This window comes from Betta splendens, chromosome 9 (assembly GCF_900634795.4).
Source record: "Betta splendens chromosome 9, fBetSpl5.4, whole genome shotgun sequence".
In the NCBI taxonomy this organism is placed as follows: domain Eukaryota; kingdom Metazoa; phylum Chordata; class Actinopteri; order Anabantiformes; family Osphronemidae; genus Betta; species Betta splendens.
In genome coordinates, this window is record NC_040889.2 from 24,481,280 (window position 1) to 24,505,152 (window position 23,873).

Sequence of the window (23,873 nt, forward strand, 5' to 3'; positions counted from 1 at the left end):
TTCTTGGGGATTTGACAGGACCTTGGAGCAGAGAAGAGTTCAAATAGTGATTGCTTTGATGAAAGAAAAGATGACGCCAGAGAAGAGTGGTAGGGGTGGGGGGCGATGGAGAGAGTGAAGAAGAAAGAAAATATGGATCCAGTAAATGGAGGAGAATGAGTGAAGCCAGGGAAGAAAACTGAGGAAAAAAAAGTAAGTCAGGTGGTGAGAATATGTAAGCCTGAGCAAATAGTTATTACCAGTCTCTGAAGGGTGGCGGCGTGAGCGGAATAGACTGGGACTGAGAAACCACTGTTACCGGTGGAGATAGGGGACCACTTCACAGCTCTGCAATCTGACAAAGGCTTAGTAGGTAATGGAAGCAGACTTCTGAAGGCAAAAAAACACAGGAGCTTTAAGAGCAGAGCATCAGATATGCTCAAACCCTCTTCAGGTTCAAAAAAGTAAATGTTTAACCATCAAAGATGTTTATCGCTCACAATCTGTCTAATGCCAAATTTTTTAAGGAACGAGCAGCATCGCGAGTTGTGAGCGTTTGACTAATGCAGGATTCTGCCTAAAGCAAGAAAGTTTGTAAGCACAGCCGGTTAAAGGCCCTGTGAGGGGACCGGAGACAATACAACAAATCTCCCCCAGCTGCTGGGATGATGCCTTATCGCCGACCTTGTGCTTTCACCTCTCTGTGAGGAGGAGCAATTAAAAAGAAAAATGCATCCTGAAGTGAGTGGGTCAGGTCCCGTTAACAAGAAACATGAACGTGTGAGCGTGAAGCGGAATACACAAGCTGAAGACGTAGAGAGGAACGAATACAGCTCACATCCTCACAGAAGTGAAGGGGGGGTGTGGGGTGGTCACCCATCACCACATTAAGATGACTGGTATGACATAATCACAAATAGAGAGAAGCTGCATCATGAAGCTGGTATGTGCAAGCTGTCCAGAGTCCCCCCCACAACCCACACACACAACAAAACAAAGAGGAGGAATAACAATCAGCACAGTATTTGTCCCCAGGAACTTCTAATTCAAACCAGGTGAGCCACAGCAGTTAATAACTCCAATTTACTTTGTTATTCCAGTCCCATCACGTAGCACTGTTTAATATACCAATTTTAACAGTAATTCAGCCACACAGCAAAAATATTTATCCCGAGACACCAACACATGCCCGTACATTACACCAGGCAAATCCAAGCAGACACAGGGTCCCCGCCGTGAGCTTTGCATGCTGGGACACCCACTTCCCTTTCTTCTTCTCTGGTAGAAAACGGCCTCCTTTTATTCCTCCCGAGTTCAAACCCTGTGTAATTTTCTTAATCTCGGACCCATTCGAAACATTTGCATAAAAACATTCACTTTTGAGGCTCCCTGAACAGAACGCAGCTCTAATATGCAATTGATCTGCTCAATGGTGGCGGCTAATTACGGAGGTGTCAGACAAACAGGTAGCAGAACAGAGGGGGGCCTCCGACACAATGGCTAAGGTGCTGTTCCGCCACATGGGACGGAGCGGCTAAATGGAAAGCAGTAAATTCATTTAGGCTGGCTTCATTAAACCCTGCTCCTCGGGCCCTGCATCACACGCTCCCCCTTTGCTCTCCCCTTCGCTCCGCTCTCATTTGAGGGGCAGCGGATGTGCTGTGGGTGAGAAGAAGGCGATCACACAAACCAGTGCAGGGCAAGGGGAGTAGGGGAACACTGCAGGGAGATGAAGGGGGAGAGCACAGTACAAAAAAAGGAGATAAAAGGGAAAGGGTGGCATGAATAAACCAGCACAGCAACGCGGAGAGAAGAAAGAAAGAAAGAGAAGAAGAAGAAAGCAAAGCTGTAGGAAGTACCAGTGAAACGCAACAAGGCCACGAAGACATGTGCTCACTTGATGATAAAGAAATAAAGCATTAAAAGGGATGAGCACAAAAAGGAATAATTCAAAATATGTCTTTAGCTTTATTCATCTGATCCAGGCGTCCGCAGCCACACACAACAGAGGAAAACAGAGAAAATTACAGCTTTGGTCCTCACACAAAGGCCAAATGGTAGCTCTCCAGCACCGAGAATCAAGGGCAGCCGAGCCCCGTGGTCTCTTTACCATTTAGATTATACTGACAACTCTATGACCCCACAGTAAGGATAACCGTAATAAGCCGGCACCACCGCTGTGCACCACCTGTAAGCACAACATATGCGCAAACAGCACCGCAACCCCGATAACAACAGCAACAGCCTAGAAAAAAGCTGGAGCACCTGGACCTAAGGAGAAGCACTCGTTCCCACTTCTGCTTCGCTTCGCAACACCACTGCCTTTCATTTGCACCATTTTGTGCCCAATTTACCAGAGCACACGCCGGATGGAGAGCAAATGTGTGCTGTGAACTGGACGTGGAGAGGAGGCGTGGTGTTTCACAGGAAGAAAGAATGCCAGGCGGTCACTCCGTCCACAGGAGAGCCTCACAGACCTCCGTCCACAGGAGAGCCTCACAGACCTCCGTCCACAGGAGAGCCTCACAGACCTCCGTCCATTGGTTCCTGGCCAATGGGAACTTCATGAGGACGTTTGAGTGATTGCATTAGTGCTTTTCTCTGTTGACAAGCTAATTCTGAGTGACTCAAATCACCCTTAGACACAACCCTCATCCAGCTAATGAATGAACACATGCAGCACATTGGTCACACAAGGTGCGCGCTTTGAGAATAACCAGTGAGACTCGGGGTTCGACACAGAGCATTTGGAATCTGTGCACTCCAGCAGTCAATTATAACAAAAAATAATTGTGTTGCTGAAGGCAAGAAAAACAGGAAATGGGAAGATAAAAACAAGTTCATATGAAATATTGTAATTTTTGCTTTCTCTAAAATACACAAACAAAACAACACGCTAACAATGACCTACACCAAAACTACCAGACAAACATGTACTGTAGCAGAAACAACCTTCTGTGTGGAATTAATATGCAAAACCATCAACGCACAGCAAGCAGGGGATTGGATAAGAGCATAAAAACAAGATCAGCTCTAAAAACAATAACTCGAAACGAGATCAGGGAGAAGAATCTAATAAAAACCACTCTAAGCACAGACCTTCTGTTGATGGAAAGATGGAAAATCTACATACATTTACATCACTGTGCTAAATCAAATGCCATGGTTTCATAGCATGCGTTCCTTTTCCTCCTCCTCATATCTCCTGGTCTCCTAATGGGCTAAAGTAATAATAACTCCCCCGTCTGACCGAGCAGAAGGTGAACCTACACATGGAAGAAAAGTAACAGTAAATGTATTTCGTCAAAATGGAACCAATAATTTTGCTGTCATGGGTCAACAATTTGGTTAACGTGGATTTTAGTTGAATTTCGGCGTCGGGCTCATTTTGTTAGATGATAGCACTTTAGGGCTCGTGTCTAATGCGGTTCCACAGCTGCGAGACGCAGCGTTTCCCATATAATGATTGCATTTGGATGGTCCGCATGGTAATTTTAGACGCTGCTCAGACACCGTGTTGTTCAGGATTTAGTGCGCTCCCGTAATCTGACATTAAAAGGAGCGCCGAACGCGGCTGCGAACCGCCGGCATTAGCGCTATCAGACGTGGAACGGGCGTTTGGCAGGACGCTGGACTGTCAGGTTAATTAAACACCTTCATTACCGAGCAAAACAAACACAACGCCCAGGATGAGGCCCGGTGACAGGCCGCCTCCTCCGCCGGCTCTTATCAGCTCTATTACGCACAAATCGGGCTTTTTGGAACGCGCCGCACGCTGGAGCGAGCGGGAAAAGCCCCGCGCCGCCGCTGCCGTCCCTTCGTAAGCGCACGCGGTAAGAGGGCTGTAAAAGTCGGAGATTACCTGAGGCGCCTTTAAAAGCCGGCAGCCACTCAGCCGTCGGCGGCGGCGCATCACAAATCAACTTGTGACTTTGTGAAAGGAGAGCACTCCAATGACAGCGAAGGCCCTGGAGCGGCAGGAAGAGCCCCGGCGCGTCATCAGGAGGGGTCGGGCCGAGGCCCTGCACAGTCAGGCCCCCGCTTGCAGTATTAGGGACTCGCTTAAATATTTGAGTCAGCCATGCATTGGATTCGCGGCGCATACGTGGGGGGGGGCAGGACGCCGCTGGCCTCGGGTCTGTGCTCGAGCACAACAGCAGCTCCCCCGCTGCTGCAGCCTATGAGCTCCAGCTGTTCGCCTTCGCGGCGTCTCTGCGCCGCGCCGCAAATGTTCCTCCGTCGCCGATACTTATCAGGGCGCTGGAGTCTGACGCCGCCATTACTCAAAATTAATAACCACGGCAGCATGTTTATCATAGCACACTTTCACACCCAACCTGCCAGAAATAATCACCTCCGTGTTTGTGTGCGTGACAGGGAGCGGGAGAGGGAGGGAGGAGGAAGCGCGGGAAGACAAGTGGAGGAGAGATGAGGTGTGAAGAGGAGACGGAACAAAAGGGAGTCAGAGACACAGATGAAAGACGTAAGTGTAGAGGAAATCTGCTACATGCGTACGTGTGCATATGCTCCACCTAATCACTCTGGCTCCATTACACCTCATTGGTTCTCCCGCACGGTTCCTCCCCATCATGTCTGACAACGGGGCAGCACGGGCGCTCCCCACGTATTCCCTTTGCTAAGCAGGACTCTAATCGTCGCTGACAGCCAATCTGCTCCAACATAGCAGGCACGAGTAAATAAAAAACAGAGGGGGGGGGGGGGCGTGAGAAATGAATTCACAAATCATGACGGTGCGGCGTCGGATCCGGCCGCGACCGGACATCTGCTGCAACCAGGTCGCCAATTGTTTCTTCCTGCGCCCTCCAGGATGTGCGGAAAGGAGGAGGAGGAAAGAAAAGTGACAGGGACGAGGGAAGGACCCTCAGCACCTCGGCCCAAACCTGGAGAGACAGGGGGCTGAGAAACTAGACAAGGACAAATGTCTGGCGGTCCCCGGTCCAGGCTCCGCTGACATTTTCCACGGCATTTAGAAAACAAAATCACAGAAGAAGATGGGAGGGACTAAAAATACTGCTGCACGAAAGCCACAGTGGGGGCTGCGACGGAAGCCAAAGTCTGTGCTACAGTGAGGAGCAACAGTGAAAGGACCGAGTCCCCATTTAAACCAGAAGTGTGAGTAGGGAAGTTGACGTTTAGTTAAGAATGGAGGCTTTCTGTCAACACAGCGCAGCCTGTAGAGGTCCTGGACGCCGAACACGAAGGCCGCATCGATGCCACTCTGGCTCTGGGATTCACCAGCCGGACGCCACGCGGCCCGTTCGACACACGACTTGGAGTTTGGGAGAAGGCGTGTTCTTGAAGTGAATCCTCCTCCAATTATTTGCTGCCTCGTAAGCCCCTGAAAGTCAGAGGGGGCCCCCAGTCATCCCTCAGCCGGCCTGATTTCCGTGAGAACGGACGAAAAAAATGTAGAGCAGCCAATTTGGGCTGTGATTTGCGATGCCCATAAGTGATTGAGATACGCGAAGAATTTTGGCCTGAAGAAAAAGGCGACTAAGGGGAAAAAAAAGAATGAATATTGATTTCCCAGTTTAAATGAAGCTGTCAGATACAGAGCTGAAAAAAGAGAGGCAGGGGAAAAAGAACGACAGGGCTTTTGGGAAATGCCCAACTCTCAACAAAAGAGATCTCATAAAGAAACGATTCACTTACTCCATGCATCTGTTCTGTGCAAAGACCAACTGACCACATGAGCGTGTACGCACGCACGCACACACGCACACGCACGCACACACACGCACACACACACACAAACACAGACGTTTAATCTCTTCACTCGTCTTAGAAAGAAAACTGAAATTATACCAGAACATTAAATCTACCAAACTCTTCCTTCCACAGACGCGTTAAAAGCCACACGACACAAACCTGCTCCCCTGGGTCGGTGCAGGAAAACACGCACCAAGCGCCAAGCCAATGAAAGAAACCCATTTAACTTTGACTCTGTGTTCTCAACTCGCTTCGGAAAAGTAAGCTTTACTTTGATCACGACCCGCTCCCCATTTTCAAACGCCGTGACATTTGAAGAACACAATCCCACTTTGGTCCGCTATCATCACTGGGAGAGGATACAGAGAAATAACAGGGCCAACGCCGGCCACCTGCAGCACATTACATCTTCTCTCCCCGAGAAATGACGGTGACCAAAAAATAGGTGTCCTACTGTCACAATCTGCCCGGCGGACTGTGACGATGGGAAGTCCATATTTGATCACCATTTCTGGCTTCCTTACGCCGCTGCACACACGACTATTACCGAGGAGGATGGAGGGAGCCAGACGAAGTTGGACGCAAGATGAGGGGCACAAAGAGGAAGCAAAGGATGAGGGAGGAGGGAAAAGTGAAGGCGCTTTACTACCCACAGCGCTGCATCTCTCCAATGGCCCCTTGTCGAGGGACAAATTGATCGTGGAAATAAGGGGTCATTTCCTCTGCCTGTTTACCTGCTCACACTGTCAGCCACTCCAAACACTCGCACACACACACACACACAAGCTGACCCAGCTCTACACTGATGCCATGTGTCTGTGGAGTGACCGAGATGACCTTCGACCCTTTGAACTCTCAGCCCATTAAACCTTTCCACCCTCTGGTTCTCTCCGTCCTTAAATATCTACAGGGCACCAACAGGACAATAACATCAGACTGAAATGTGTTCGAGACGTTAACAACTCTAATTCAGGTTGTTGAGAAGCTACAGAAACAAAAGTGTTGACAGGGAAACGTATACATTGAAATTATTCTGCTGCAGTTGGATTAATTAGTCATTTTAACAAATGTGAAGGTGTAAAAACATAAGCACAGGAGAATAGAACCACTCCCCATCTGGACCACATGTTGTCATTGTTATCAGTGATTTTATCAATAGGTCTCCAGTAAACAAGGATCAATTATTTATTTGCTCTCACATCTCTACACAAAACACACCACACAACTGAGCCCACAGGTCTGAGTGTCCAGGAGGCAGAGCAGCGCACACAGCCCTGCGTTTCAACTAGCCGATGGTGGAGAAGGACTGCACATCTGCCCTTCACTTTTCCAGCGAGTAGTGGTTCATCAGCCAGCACAGCTTCTACCGTCACATACACACACCATTTAAAATTCTAGACAAATTCACAAATTCAAACACACAAACACACCTTTCAGCTCCGGAATCAATTCAGCGTTTCAGCAAATATCATTGTGTGGCCTTGAAACAGTGTGTGTGTGTGTGTGTGTGTGTGTGTGTGTGTGTGTGTGTGTGTGTGTGTGTGTGTGTGTGTGTGTGAGTGTGAGTGTGAGTGTGAGTGAGAGAGAGAGAGAGAGAGAGAGAGATGATGGGTGAAAACTGGTGAGGCATTACCATAAACTTCCCACCAAATGTCTGGTGTAAACTCAAAATGGCAAGAAACACACACACACACGCGCACACACACACACACAGTCAGAGCCTGCCCCATTGTTGCTGTGCACCACGGTAAATTCAATATTGTGCTCACACTAAGCCAGAGTGGGAGTACAGTCAGCAGAGGAGCGAAATTCTGGGCTGTAAATCAATAGATTAAATAGAAATGTATGAATAAAACACAGGATAATAAATAAAAGAGCAGACGGTTTACTCTTGCTGTCATATACTCTACGGGCTCACTCTACAATTTGAGAGAGAGAAGAGGAGCAGGCTAGAAAAAAAGCATGTGCCAAGACAGATGCCCAGAGATACAGACAGGGAAACAACAAGAGGATGGTTCTTATGCATTGAATGAGTTTTTCATGAGTGTGTCTGCAATTCAGTCAGTGACGTTTACAGTACGGTTTACATACAGTAAAAATACATGTGCACAGGTTTTAAAGTCTACATATGTAAATGATGGTCACGAATGATAATTTACAAAGAAGCAGCACCTCAATCAATTAGATTCAGGAGTCTAAAACATTAGTAGTGGCTTCATTTTAACACCAATGCTGGGTTATAAACCTGATTTTGAACTTGATGACTGTCAAAGTATTATATGTAATGTGGTCCAGCTCTAGATGTGGTCTCAGATCTTGTTAAGGGCCACTGGCGTGTCCTGCTGTGCAAGACAACGCTACCTGACATACCTGTCGTTGATGCTCCAGTTGAGGCAGAGGTTGAGGGAGCTGAGGCTGCGACATTTCCTCACCACTTCCATCACCGTCTCGTTGTTAAGCTCCGAGATGTGCCGCAGGTCCAGAACCGTCAGGAAGCGTAGCTACGAGAGGCAACACACACACACACACACACACACACACACACACACACACGACTTAAAAATGTAATGATGTCAAATTCTCACAAATAGACACCTGCAATACAGGCAAGCTAATAACAATGTCCCCCTTCAACAAAATAAAATCCAGATCTGGCATTTTATCTCTTTCACACAAACAGGTAAACAGACACACAATTTCCTGTCTGTTCACAGAGGGACCAGTTGATAAGTTACTTCGGTATGAGCTCTGCAAAAAATGAAATAAAGAAAAGCTGCTGCAGAGAAGAAATATTTGATGAAAGCACGACTAGTACACAGAATTACGTGAATCTCTCTCTCTCTCCCTCTCTCCACTGTATAGACTTATATTCTGCTCCATGTACAGAAAAAAAAACTGAGCGAATGCAGAATAAGAAATAACAAGGCACATAAATGCTCCGAAATTGCTTGCTGCTACTGTTCACCGCTCGCCCGGCGTGAGGGGTTACGAGCCAATGGGAGCGTTCACGTTCCTTTCTGCTTTCATCCCTCATACTTTCTATAATCCCTGCCTGCGATCTGAACGCCATCTAAGAGGGAGTTTAGAGAAAATCCTCCATTCAAAACTTCCTGACGCACCTCCCTGGAATCACCACAGGCTTTAGAACGCGCGGCGCAGGTATCTTTTCCCGACACATACTCAGAACTATTTAAATCACAGGTGCACACACGCTTATTCGCACACTAGGGATGTGAGATAATAGAGGTATGATATTCTGGCCAGTCGCCAGGGAGGCGCTGAAGTAAATGTCACGGCCGAGGCTAAAGAGAAAACAAGTTTGCAGTTGCTGTTAAGATCACTGAGCACTACTGTCAGCGCCACAGGCATGACATATACGTATCAGCATGAAGAGAGCGAGGGGAAGCGGATAAGGACCACACCTCACTGTGTGAAGCAGGCAAACATGCAAACACTCCTCCCTGTCCTCACGAGAAGCAAAACAGAGCGGTGAGAGACGATGCTGCAGTGAGAAGACAGCATAAAAACACCTGAGAAGCTCTGTCTCATGTCCCCCCATCACGCAGAACAGGACCCGAGTCTCTTATCAGAGGCCGAGGCTGCCTGGTCATGAAATAAACATGAAACAGATTTTGTTTGTGACATATCGTCACCATTAGTGTGAAGACTCGCTTGGATGTAATGAGAAAATAGGCATTAAACAGCTGCTTTGGGATGTGAGCGAAACTGAGCTGACATCATGGACGGAGGTAAAAGGGAAACACCTGCATTAACAAAGAGAAGAGCTCAGGTCAGCAGATGCTCAAGAGAATGAAACAGACACACACACACACACACACACACACACACACACACACACACACACACACACACACACACACACACACACACACACACACACACACACACACACACACACACACACACACACACACACACACACACACACACACACACACACACACACACACACACACTGTTGGATCGCAGTGTTAAATTATTCATTCAGTAAGAGGATGATCGCTGTGCACTTCCGATTCAACTGCAAGTATCAAACCTGCAAAACAAATATCAAACCTTAAACACACGAATTACATTTGTTAAACTTGTTTGGATCATTCATTGCGGCTCCTTAGGTCTGGAGTGAACGTAAAACTCCCAACAACCACAGTCGCATTAGTTCTGCAAAATCTTCAAAACTGCTTATGTCTGCGAAATGGAATGTTTTTTACTACAGCCAATAGCAGCGCTCCCATTGATGTGGAACACCAATGAGAAAACAGGTCAAACAGCGCGAGTCTGGATTGGCTCTGAGTGTAGCTGGGTTGAAGAAATTTGGAAGAAAATTGAGCAGATGCCTGCGTGAAAGGTACGACGCAGAGCCAGGCACGAGACGGCAACTTCGGTAATCCACCAGTAAATGTGACGACGGGAACACAAACGCCAGCGTTTAGCAAGGAAATAGAGGAGCTGCAGCCTGTCAGTAATTAGTCACGCCTCCACAACGGGACAGGCCGCAGTGCGTTTGACAGAGGATCCTGATTCGCCCGAAACGCATCCCCATCCACATTACTGTCCATTTTTAAACATTCCGCGCCTGCATTGACGCGTGAGAGGGAAACAAGGGGTTCACAGCAGAGAGCGAGAGCGAGGAGCCCAGGATTTGGTGAGGGGTTTGTCAGGTTTTTCTCTGCATTGGCTGAATCTGTAACCAGGCAGGGTTTGTCGGCTTAGAGATGGAAGACACACCTTGATGAGAAAAAAAAACAAAAAAAAAAAACACCAGACCTGTGGAATTCAGCTGCTCTGAGGACAGAACGGCATCTCTATGTAAATATACACCAGTAAAGCATTAAAGCACTGCTTGCATGAGATACTGTAATAATAATACAGGGCGTTTAAGAAACCATGTGCATGTTATGAATGGTATTAAAATGCATCCAAATGCTCGGTTGGTGCATATGTGGTTGCTACCATCAATATTCCAACTTATTCAGGAGCGTTCCAGTGGATCTAGCCTGCGTCTGCACTAATCTACATCATCACTGCTCGCGAGTTACGGAGCTTTTTCCTATAAGAAAAGTTCCTAAAATCCACCCCAGCGTTACTTTCATTTAAATTTTTATTAGGAAATGTTTGATTGAAACGACACACAGCAGAAAGAAACATTGAAATCAAGCAAGAGAATCACAATAGGACGGGAGTATTTATAGACCGACTGCGAAGCAAATCAAATATGTAACACACAATGCCCTACACACAGATAAGAGGGAAGCAATCAGTCCATGTTTGACAAGAGCTGGATGAACAAATAGTTCCCATCTGAGAACCGGGTGTAGAACCACATTTTTTATAGAACTCGGTACACATGAGCAGACGAGGCTCGGCTCCCAGCTGCTTCAATTAAAATCTTCTGTGGGAGAGGCGAAGCGAGAGCCGGGGTCAGAGGTCGAAGGCGGAGTGGCACTGGGAACGAAAGAAAAATAACGGGCCGTTTCCAAAAGGTACGTTCTCCCGCAGCCAAGCGCCGGCCGGGGTTCCGGCTGATGCCGCGTTTTATTCCATGAGCGCGGGTCTGGAGCTCGTTGGAGTCGTTGTTTACACAGCGTCACGCATCGCGGCGCCGGGTCACGGCCGCCGCTGTCCATCGAGCTCAGCTGACGAGCGGCTCCGTGGCATTTAAGGAGCGCGCACAGAGCGGCCATTGTCTCGGGCCTCGACGGAGAGCGCGCCACACTTGGAAAATGTGACTTCGCTGCTGTAGTTAATTTAGAAGTACTTCAAGATTTAGTATGTGGGTTCAGTGGGTGTAATGCGGGTCCTACTGTGGGCAGTGAATGGGCCGTCCACACAGGAAGGAGCTGGACTGGACTGCACAGTTCACACTTTTGTACCAGCGGACGCACTGTACGCGCATCTGTCCGGCCTCTCGTTTTTCCGCTAAACGCTAAAACGTCACCCCGACTGGAAGCGAACGAGCGCCGCCGCTGCATTCCTCCGTATCCCCGGTTCCTCCTCAGCAGCGGAGCCGTCAACCAATGCCAGTCTGTCAGCTCCGCTGGCAGCCACACATGCACCAGTCATAACACAAGCACCACCATGTTTGACAGACGAGGTGCGGGGCTTCGGCTCTGCTTCTCTTTCTCTGTCACACTTTCATCCTCTCTTTCTTCTTTTTTTTGACCAAGGCTGATTTTTCTTTCAACGGTCCATAAACTTAGCTCCAGAAACCTCGCAGTTTCTCCTTGTGGGTTTTGAGAGGCTGCTCCTCTCTTTCTAGTGGCTGACTGAAGGCTGGCATCGCGTGAAGGATCCAGGGAGTCGTCGTAAAGAATCTCCCCTCCGTCCGCGAGGCAGTTTTCTGTTGCACACCTGCTTTTTTAAACATTCCCAAATGTTGATTCAGGCCAAAACGCAACTTTCTCCGCACCGTCGCCTCCGAGGCCTGACAGACGCGGGGCCACGTGTAACCGACCCCTAGACGCACCGTGCTGCGCCCGAACAACAGGAAGTGGAGGTGCAAGACGCCTGCATTAAAAGCCAGCGCGGCGCCGAGGCGGCGGCGCGACGCGGCCGTGACACCTTCTGCTCGGCTGCGCGGCGCTGGAGCCTGTGCGAAAGGACCGGGCGGAGGCGAGAAGGTGAGACGGATGGCAGCGGCGTCACCGGGTGAACGCCGGCACCCCCCCGGCGCCTGAACGCGCCTCCCTCAGCAAAACACACGCACGCAAACACACAGAGGCCGATATGAATATTTGAAAACCGACTGAGGCATAAAGTCTGGTATCACAAATACATTGTGTGCATCAGTCACAGACCAGTGAGCTGATCCCTGTGCGGGTTTGTACAGTAGGTGTTGTGCATGTGCAGTTAACCTCGCTCTTAATCTGTCTTGTGCCCATCTACTGTCTATCACTTATTTCCCCCCCCCCCCGCTCTCCCTCTTCACCCGCTAATCCTGCATGTGCTGGTGTTGATAACAAACTCGGTGGCCAGAAAAGGCTCCAGGAGATAGAGAGCGCTGGTTTCTCTCCGGCGCACTAAGCCAAATGACCACATAGGCGCACGCGCACACACACACACACACAAACACATGCACAGAGCAAAGCCGGCAGCACCGGGTGACAGTCGCAGCACAGCGACACTAGTCGGGCCAGTAATGAGACATGATATCCCTCCCTCCAGAGGTCAGAAACCTCTCCATCGCTGCCCGTCTGTGGGTTACAAGTCTTAGAGCCAAATGAATTATTCTTCAATTACTGCTGCGAGAGACGCACACGGTCCTTAGGCTCCTCTCTGCTCATTATATTCATAAATCCCCCAATCTCCACCATACAGCACGCCAGAAAATTATTACAATTTCCACAAATTCCGCGACCCCCACAACCCCATTACCTTTCTTCCTCCAAATCCCCTCTGCTCCCTCGCCGTGCCCTCCACCCCCCCGCCGCAGACACAACACGCAGACACAATGTGCAGACAAAACGCTCAGACACAACACGCACACACACACAACGCGCACACAACACGCACACACACGACGCACGTCGGTGTGTGTGTGCGTGTGTTGTGCGCTGTGCGTGGGGGGTTATCGCTGTGACACAGGGCGCTGTGATTGTGTGTCCTCCGTGCTCCAGTCACAGGGAGGAGATAAGGGCCGGCGACCGCTGGCGGAGCGGAGGCCACGAAGGCAACGACCCGGGTGCTTCCGCCTTCGTGTGCGTCTCCACTTCAAAGCACCGTCTCCAAACTGAGTCGTTTTGGGGACGAAAAGCCTCAACGAGCTCCACGTTCAGACTGAGGGTGCTGCGAGCACACACCGATCCACCGAGATGAGCCCAACATGTGATTCTGGTTAGGAAATTAAATAGCTCCCCTGTCATAAACCAGACTGTTTTATTTGCTCATAAATGCAGAGAGAATGAGGTCCGCGGTTCAGTTCTGTCAGCCTCAGAGAGCATTTATCAAAGGTCCTAACTTTTTCTGGAGAAAAACAACAAAAGCCCCGGAGCGGCACGGCTGGATTAATCTACGAGGCCGCAAATTAAGACCAGAAACATCCGAGATCTGCACATCACAGAGACAACGCACAGCTATTACGCTCGCTAAATATACATCTTTTCATCTCTGACACATTCCTCAACTGTCTCTCCTTTTGTTATGCCTTTGGCCTCTTCTCTTTCTCCCAAGACTGGGAAATTTCGCACACACAAAAAAGACATTTTGAGGCGCACAGTGTCACAGAGGAGTGATCGGCTGAGGCATAAGGAGGGGCATTGTGGGTAGGCACGGACGCCATCAGTGGGACATCCAAGACCGGGGAACACAGGCTCTCTGGCACCAAGAGCTGCTCTCCAACACTGGCTCTCTGATAAAGCCGACGTTGGACTTAATCACAAGCAGAAGGAAAAAAAAGAAAAAGAAGTCTGTGGCTTGACAGGAACACAAAGACGCACACGAAAGGAAGTGAGAGAGAACAAAACAACACAAGGATAAACGCGAAACACAAGTTAAAAACCAACACGCTGAGAGGGTGACAATGACTGAAGGCAGAAAGAGCCCGGATCCAGAGAAAGCGTACAGTAAACAGGTAACAGCGATTTTCAAAGAGTGGGATAATGACTCTGTTGGTGCTGCACATTATTCTTCAAAGTGCGACTGAGGCGCAGAAAATACTGGATGTTGTCCACTTCTGAAATACACAAATTTATTTCCTCAAAGCTTGAGGAGCGGGGGAAACACTCCAGCTGCTTGAGTGACGCCCTCCACGCCTGACAACGGCCCACACCCACACAGGCACACTCCCTTTGTCCCTCTGAAGCCCAATCCGGGGGCACAATAAATCTGACACAGGCCTACGCGAACTCAAACACATACTGTATACATAAAGTTCTCAAATTAGCTGCTGAGGGAGAGCGGAAAACTCTGGGATCTGCCCAAGATGTTTTTTAGCCATTACGGAGCTTGAGGTTGTGACAAGGCTCATCAATAAAACTACAGTATAACTAATGTAAAAGAAAGTGGAGCCAAGCTGAAGCTTCACTCCAAACGAATTCCTGGCGCAACAAAAAAAAAAAAATGACGGCATCAGACATTTGAAGCGGTGTGTTCACAGATTCCCAAGCGCTGCACATCACGTTTGCAGGCCTGAGTCAGCAGGAGTCTTGATTTAACTTTGAAGTCGCTAACAAGAGGATGATTTATCAAATAGCGGCCGACCACAAATATTGAGCGCTCATCGCTGGGGAACAAAGCGCCTCCCGTACGGACTGAAACGCTGCAGAGCCATTAGCGGCAGAGTGCAGGCCGCAGCTCCATGCAAACCATCGGCATCAAGCCCATCGCTGGGCCCGATCTATTTTTACAACCTGCTCACTTGATTAAGAAATTACTGTTTAAATTGATTCCCCCATTCCCTAATTTGCGGAAGAAGAAGTTGGTATAAAAAAAATACTATAAATCTGAAATGAGCGTGTCATAGCAAAGAAGTTAATAAAAGTAATGGATTTTCTACCCTTTTTTCCTGATGATGGCTGGGAAGAAAGCGAGGGGCTTGAGGAGATTATCAGAGAGACGGGGCGATCGAGGAGGGAGAGGAGTGGAAGGGAGCGTGCGCTAATCGAACGCGGGAGCGACGCGCGGGTCCACAGAGTCATCACAAATGCAACGAATCTAAACGCCAGGATATGATTTTCAATCGACGCCCGGATGGGACCGAGTGGGAATGAACGGGGGGAGGAATCAACTGCTAAACGAGATAATTACAGTCGGAGAGTACGGAGGGAGGGAGGGTGGGAAAGAAGAGGCAGAGGAGCAGAGAGAGAGGGGAGGAAGAGGAATGATCATCACGACGAACACGTTACAGTCAACGTGGACACCACCTGCACAGGAAACACTTTAAGGGCATGGAGCAGCTGCACCTCTGCAGTCCAGGGAGTAAAGAAAGAGATTAGTGGCACTTTGGAGAGTGAACTTTCAACCCTGGTGTGTGTTTGTATGCGTAATGAAATGAATGTGAAAGGGTTAAATGGTTTAAATGAAAACGTCCCGCCTTGAAGCCAAGGTAAAGAGTCCTGGCGCTTTCCTGGGTGCTGCACAAACCTCAGCGAATGGAGTTCTCATCTTCTGTTTGTTGAAAATTCATTTTTAATCTCATTTTTAGGCGACGTCGCCCAAAAAGTTAACTTGAACAATTCAAGTTAGAAGAAAGTCCATAGAAATGGACACTCTTCTATTCAAACTGCATCCATACAAAAAAATAAACGTACCTTATATGATCAGAATGATGAACTCGCTCGTCTGAACCACTAAAACTTCACCTTGGCTAATACAGTAATAAATAATAATGAGCTGTGCCGGAGTGCGTGTGGGCGGATGTGTCTGCGTCTACCTACAGGTATGCTAATGCTGTTATGACTGGCTGGCTTCATTACCGTCTGTCTACAACATCACGGCCAAGGTCAGGAGAGGCTGCACAGATGATAGGAGGCCAAAATCATGAGCGCAAATTAATCTGCTGTTTAATCTAATAATGCGGCGTGGCATTGGGTGTCTCAGTCCTATTAACACAACTGTAATTGCATTTGAGGAGGAATAGACGCGCACGGGACCACAAGGGTACGTTCATAGTGGCGTGCACCCCCACGCACCCAAAAAGACAAATCGATTGTATCACACACACACACACACACACACACACTCTAAATGGATTATGCTGGGGAAAAAGGAAATAAAGGACAAAGAAAATAAGGTGCGGCGTTTCCTTGTGAATTCAATCGGCGTGTGAGCGCATGTGTGTCCATGTTTACATGGCATGGAACATTTTTAACCATGGAGCCCCTGTTCATTAGCATGGTAATATCCAAACAGCAGGGTGTAGTCAGAACAGCAGCGTATTATTAGGATTCATCTCATTAGGCTTTCATGAGATTTAAAAGTTAACACGAAAGAACTTCAAAACTAAGTCGGAGATAAAGCGCACGGCGAGGTCCTGAGTCCCCCCGGAGACGCTGCATCGCCCGCAGCATCGCGGAGCGCTGGCCCACAGTAACAGGATTAGACAAGAACAACTTTGTCACGCTGAAACTTCTGTTGACATTTACTGATGCAAGTAATTACTCTAAGAAAGTGAAGCTGTTGACTGAAATTAGCCTCCCTTTAACGGCGCTGTCTGGAGTAAACACACGGCTGGAGCTTTAAGGATACCGTAGCTCGCACGGTGAACTGTGGGACAGAAATAAATGACAGAATGGCTGCGATGCTCACCGCGGTAAGATGGATGACCCCCTGAGAGGTCACGGGGCAGCCCATGAAGCCGACGAACTGCAGCTCGGGACAATGCTCCGCAACAGCTCGCACGGATCGATCGGTCACCTGGACAAAGAGCAGCACAGAAAAGAGGCGTTAAATCAGCGGAGGAAGGTGCCAATATTATTTCATTCACTCCTCAGAGGCTCAATATGTTTTGTCTGTTGGCTTTTACAGGACTAATTGCACACGTGGTGAAAAGCACCGAGCAGCACTGGCTTTCCCCGCTGCAGCACTGCACCAGCCGTCATGCAATGATTCCATAAAAGACAATTTTTCAAACTGGGTGCTTGTGGACAGGTTGTTGGAGCCGAAACTCCCGCTCCATCTGCGGCGCGGGTCGAGAGCGCTTGTGTGCTGGACGATCAGCAGAGAGAGGGAGGAAGAGGATCGCAGAAGGAGAGGAGGAGGAGGAGGAGGAGGAGAGAGAGTGTGAGCGTGGGCGTGGGCGTGTGACTGATGGAGCGCTCGCCGCCGTTCGCCCGGCCTTCTACTAACAACTCATAATAGATCAGAGATCAATAGGGAAGCGGAACATTTCCACCACCTTCCAGCGCGCTGATCAATAGAGGCATTGGTACAGTGCAGCTCCCTCACCTCCCCCGTGAGGGCGAGGGACTGTTGGTGCTATCTAAGAGTTTCCCCCCGGTTTGCTTTAACTCCAGGTTAAAGCAAACCGGGACCAGCAGCAGGAAGAGGAGCATTTAAAAAAGCATTAACCATATTCTCACACAGGCAGTTGGTGTCAGGTTGCTTCATCTTCAAAGTGTAGTGATTAAGACAGACAGATTTTTTGTATAAGCACCTTAAAGCAAGTAGAGAAAGAGGATTAGCTTTATTAACTGCTGTGATCACACAGAAAAACAAACAATCCAATCATAGTGTGTTTCTGCGTTTACAGTCAGTTTCTACAAATCACCAACAACTTCCCACATAAATAAAGACGGCGCTTTGCGGGCGGAGAGGATGATTCAGGACGGTGCGGCTGAATTCCCGCTTACAATGCAAACAGCCCACGTCATATCCAGCACTACTTCTTCTCCGGCTCCGTCTTTACTGCCCAGCTGACAACATAATTAACTGGCCTGTTTGGTCGGACAGTGAGGCGACTGGAGCCGCAGCGTCGAGCTGTAAATTAATTAATCCTGCGAGCACGGAGGGAAATTTACACCCTTTTAACATCGACTGGACCAACGTGCAGTCAAATGTGTGAACGGACACGAGTAACATCGCAGCAGCTTCCACGGCTGGTAGTGTTAATGTATGTGTTCTAGTCCGTGGTTGCTTGCACTGTGCTGACTGATTACTGGGTTAAAAGGCCGGGTCCACACACTGCTGGCCAGTGTCAGATCCACCCGACGGCCCACGAGACACGTCCCGCTCTGCACTAATCACTATTCTTGACCACATCACCTTTATTCCTTCTCCCACAGCCGTCCTACATACAGTACCCACCCCTCCAGACTTAATCACAGCCATCATTCTAACGCTGCCCCGCTCCCACCTCCAGGTCTACAGAACCTTAAAGGTTACCGAGTCGAGACGGGCGAAGATGGAAAACCTGCAGAGACGCCGAGGAGAGAGAGAGAGAGAGAGAGAGAAGTCGCAGAAAGACAGAGCACACGGTCCATTTATCAAGTCACATTCAGTACGGCTTATCTGGTTAAAACACCTCCTGTAACGCAAGAAGCTCCAAGGTGCGTCTCCACCTTATCAGCCGGGAGCCAAAGTGCTTGTAAAGTGCAAAACGGTTCATAAAGGATGTGACTGCACAGGATTTCAACTCGCAGGTCAACAGAGGAAATATGCTGCGAGTTTGTAATGTCCCAATGGACAAGGTGAACACAGCACAGACTGACCACGAACCTTGTGACACCTCTTTATTCGCTTATTATTACTCAGAGCAAAGCTTCGTTTTCCTTTACTTTTTACCACATCGTCTATCAAAACTAAGCCATGATTCGATCCTTTTCTTTTAATCCAATTCGAATATCAAGCCAAAGTGTGCATTTATCAGATAACGCATCTTATGAGCAAATAAAAACGTTTAGCTGTATTTTACAACAACTAGCATAGCCGTTTAGCATATATGCTAAACAGATGCACATTATGGATAAACATGAGCATGGCATCACTGGAAACATGTCGATCCACATTCATTTATTCCCACAACTGTATCATAAAGAGATTAGTTATATAATCTCATAAGCTTGCTGATTAACCAGTGGATCAGCATGTAATGCTGCATCAAGGTGATGTTTGCACAACACGCAGGGCATTTGGCTGCAACTTCTATTTTATTGCATATATGTTAAAACAAAAAATTCACAAATGCCATTCACACAGAGGGTTTTATGGTTGGCACAATCAACAGGCTCCATCACCATGGAAAAAAATGGGATGATGTTGAGAAAAGAGCTGCTGGTGATGGAGCTGCTCCCTCCAGGATCCTCTCACAAAGAAACATTTCACCCGAAACAGACACGTTCATCCTGGAGACAGCAGGGCATACGCGCTGCACACTGCACTGTACTTCCCTGTGTTGCAGAGAACGCGGCTTTTCACAGTAATCAATAAATGGATGCACTTTTAAAATTCTACCCCTCAGGTCTGGACCCACCACAACACACATCATCCCTGCAGTCAGAGAAGATTAACTGAAGGAGAGTCGGTGCTCCCACTTGGAGACACCGATGCGCACAGACCCTGATCAGCGGGCCCAGATGGAAGCCAGAGGAGTGTGGAGTTGCCTTTCTGGGTATAAAACTTGAAAACAGGGCCCCAGCAGGAGCAGCCCAGGCAGAGCAGCTGGCACGTGGAGCTGGGCGCCCGGAGGTACCCCAGCGCAGCCTCGGCCAAAAACCCATCAAGGAAAACATTTTCAGGTTGAATACCAGCAAAATCAAAAAGGCCACACACCAGCGTCCTCAAGTCAGCAGCGTCTGCAAATCACAGCGGAGGCCACTGCATTTCATGGTGGTGTTTGTGCTGCCAGAGTGTGTGCGGGTGCATTGAAAACACAGGAGAAGCACAGGAAAAGAGCAGGTTACGCGTCTACAGTAGCTCCCAGCAGGTGAGAAGGGAGACAGAACAAAAAAAAAAAAAAAAAAGAGAGATGAAATCCCAGCAGAGCAGAACAGGCCAGGAGGCCGTGTACCGTATCAGATTAAGGCCGAGGAGGTCTGCGTGTTCATGTGTGTGAGGAGGACCATATGGGTTTGTAAGATTTGTCTCCAACCCACAAACACAAAAACCCGTCACAAATTCCTCTTTGCTTCCCTGTGCTCACCCTCAACCTTCCACGGACTCTGATTTAAAAACATGAAAAGAGCCGTGGTCGGGCTTCGGAGCAGAAGTGGCCGAACAAAAGGGGCCTTAAAGCTTTTTAGAAGGGATCTGGTTTAATGGGCTCTGGATGGAGGAGGCGAGGAAAGTGGACGGGAACGGTGGAAAGGCTGCAGTCGTAAAGCCTCTGTGTGTGTGCGCGTTTCAAAGAGCTGGGAGATAATTGTTGGGAGTGCTGTGCTAGCAGAAACAGGACCAGACCAGTACTGGATGAGCGCGTATGGCTTTGGCCCGGTGCTCGGACTCCTGCACGACGCTGGGGCAGCACCGCCGTTACGCTGCGATGGTGCGAGGCTCATCTGTGACTCATCCCATATTAACATTTATTGTCGGAACGTGACCAGCCAAAACGCGCAGAGCTCAACAACCTCAGCTGTAAGATCTGCTCCATCACTCATTCACCTCGACGGAACCTGGGTAATAGTGGACGCAGACGTCCTTGTTTCCCTTTTAGAACCAGACATCAATACAGTTATTCAAGTCCAGTAGAAAGCTTCTTTCAAAGGCCACCGGACGCTATGATGTCATTATGCAGCCTTTCGGTGACTGAAGTCCTCTGCAATCTTTGCAAATTTATAGTTTTACCCATAAACAAAGGGCATCGACTGCGGGTTTGCGAGGCGCTGGATTAAAGCGGGCTGGTTTTCATCAAAGTTCTGCTCTTTCCGAGGTAATCATTTTGCTCCATTAAGACTCTCTTAGGGGCGATAGTGCAGCGGGTTCATCACAGCCTTGAAATACAGACACGCATATGTAGGTGCACACTCATAAACCTATGTACACACACACACACACACACCAAAGTCCGTCTCTTTTTAAAGAGCTCAGATGGGCTGTATTGATGCGAAGGACTGGTGATCTGGCAAAAATTTAAATGAATGCTCATCATCCTCTGTAATATCCGATGCCTGGAGACAAAAGCAACACAGAAAGTCGTAAAATTTTACTACAGTGAGGGAGCGTCTCCTCCTGCTGCCTCTGTACTGATGAGCAGGCACTGTGTATTGAGCACAGGGCGGCTCCACTCGGAGCTGTGCGTGCGTATCGATCTGCAGCTGAAGTTTTATCCACGCCGATCCACAATTAAGTCTGCCGACTGAGGGCGGCGCAGGCCGCTGTGCTGGACATGCTGGACAGACGTGAAACGGGCCCCACGGAGCCGCCGAGAGGCCCGGAGCGGCGCACGGCCAGGCCAACAGAGTCTGAGTCTAGACAGATGTGAGGTGCCTGGTCCGCCATTCTCCGGTGTGATGTTTCCCTTGGCTGGAGTGAGGGACCAGTCATATTTATGAGACATGATGAGACAGGAACACAGGATGGATCACAGCGAGAGGCGAGCGCGAGGACGACAGGAAGGAGGACGCGGGAGGGGGAGGGGGAGGGGCGGCGGCGAGGGAGAATCGGAGATTTGCAATCTTTTCATGTTAACATAATGTAGCTCCGAGTCGTCGGCGTGTTGTTTTGGCAAGCTTGGCTGCTCCTTTCATGCCTGTAAATCCAGCCTGAATATGGATGTGACAGACAGGCGGCGAGAAAGACGGAGAGGTGCTGTGACAGGCCAAACAAGGGGAGGGGAGGGGGGGCCGTGAATATGAGAGCGGTCTGATCTTATTAGAGGCTTGACGGGATGAGGAGCTGCGATGAGAGCGCTGAATCACCGCCATCTAATCAATCAGTCTAATTAAGCGAGCTTTATGAACACTGGGCAGCGCCGAGAACGGATCCGCCGTCACACAGATTAATAACGATTACTGAATACACTGCAACACATTCTATTAACGATCCATCTTCATGGCTTTGCATAAGGAGCGGCTCCACTGCCAGACCAGCAAATCCTCAGCTCCTTCCGCCTCCATCAAGTCCTTAAAGTGAATTAAGCGATATTCTCAAGAATTTATGTTTACTTAATGAAGTGTGAAGTTCTGAGTGAGTCTCCAACAGGTGTGAAAGCACCTCCTCCTCCTTCCTTTGGGCGCAGTGGGAATAAGAGAGACTGCACCCACCGGCGGGTCCACGCGTGTGCAGTGACCTGCTGCTGGGCAACACTGGGAGGAAACAGCCGGCGACGGCCTCGTCACCCCCCGACCACTTCGCTACCCATGATGCCGCTCTGCGGGCAGTCCACAAATTAAAAGCCTCCCCGAGGCTCTGAGGAGTCGCTGTAAGCAGCTACTGTAGCACATCTGCCGCCGCCTCGCTATCGTTTCGCCTTCCTTAACCTTTGTCCCTCTCGTTATTTTTTTGCTGCTGGATGTTTTCCAAAAAAGCCCAGATGAGGCCGGTGTGAGAAAGAAAGCAGGCGCACACACACACACACACACACACTATTAAAACAGAGAAGCAGCTAACTGAGGGCAAGTACAGGCAAAACAAATAAGAGCTGTTTACTCTGACCATGGTTCAGTTCTACTCCCTTCATTTATTAACCAACGAGTTTCCCCTGAAGAAACAATGTCAAGATTTTAGTTAATAATAATAATAATAATAATGAGAAGCAGGGTTGCTTACTTTTTTAATCTACACCAACGCTGACATTCTTCACATTGACTGTACACTGTGACGATGGGGCCGTAAAATAATCTGGAAGGCAGAGTGTATGTTTTTCAAAAATCGAAGCGGGCTCTGACAGATGACTATGTTTGAAATATGAAACTCCCAGGATCAATAGATCCACTTTTCTCCAGCTGTGGCCATTTCAGACACACTTGAGAAAAATCCATGACAAACTTGCCCTATGCTTTTCACATATCACACGAAAAAAGTAAGCGCTACCTATTTGGACAGACGATTCCATAGCCCGAACAAAAGGCAGCGTTTCGCCGCTTTTCATCCGAAATCAATTAATGTGCCATCCCCACGTACCCACCATGCGCACTTATCTCTCCTTACACACTTGTCAAGCCGCCCTGTCTCGCTCTATCGATGCCATCAGCCTCGATGATGCCAAGGAGGGCTGAAATCTGCATGGGTGATCGCCGAGGTGATTGATCGCCTCGACTCTCCGATGAAAATTGCCCGTCATTTATTCAGCGGCTTAAGCTGCTCAACAGTTTCACAGAAAGGTTTTTCATCTTGATGTAGCTGCGTACATGTGCTATTGTGATTGTAAGTGCATTTGCGTGCTGGGGGGGGGGTGAAAGTTGGCTTCTGAAGACTCCTACTCTGCAGTTTCCCCCCATGACGAAGAGGCGCTTTTGTTCTCGGGCCTCTTTCCCTGAGGATCAATAGTACTTTGTTTATGTGTCAAAAGGAAATCAGAAGTTACCGTGGAGGAAGCCAAGACACACACTCTACTTTAAATACACAGTCATTACGCCGCATTGTAAAATCTCTCCAACACTCCTCTTGAGGTTTCGTATCCCAGTGTGTTCCTTTCCCAAGCAACGTATCAATAGCTCTTTGTTGCATGTCAGATAGAGAGCAGTAGCTGCTGAGGAGGACGCCAGCAGGCACATTTCCCTGCCTTCAATGCAAAGCGGTAGCTGTCTTTACCGCTGCCACTGGCAGAACCC

The 23,873-nt window shown here is 48.8% G+C and overlaps 1 protein-coding gene across 3 annotated transcripts in view; it reads right to left on the reverse strand.

Moving 5' to 3' along the window:
- The window catches only part of fbxl17 (F-box and leucine-rich repeat protein 17), a 155,293-nt gene that overhangs the window by 79,291 nt on the left and 52,129 nt on the right, over positions 1–23,873 (reverse strand). For all 3 annotated transcript variants that reach the window (XM_029163185.3, XM_029163184.3, XM_055512056.1), the window contains exons 7-8: positions 16,975–17,082; positions 8,080–8,210 (exon numbers count right to left, since the gene is read on the reverse strand). In XM_029163185.3, coding sequence (XP_029019018.1) covers positions 8,080–8,210; positions 16,975–17,082 — 239 coding nt within the window. The remainder of the gene's footprint in view (positions 1–8,079; positions 8,211–16,974; positions 17,083–23,873) is intronic.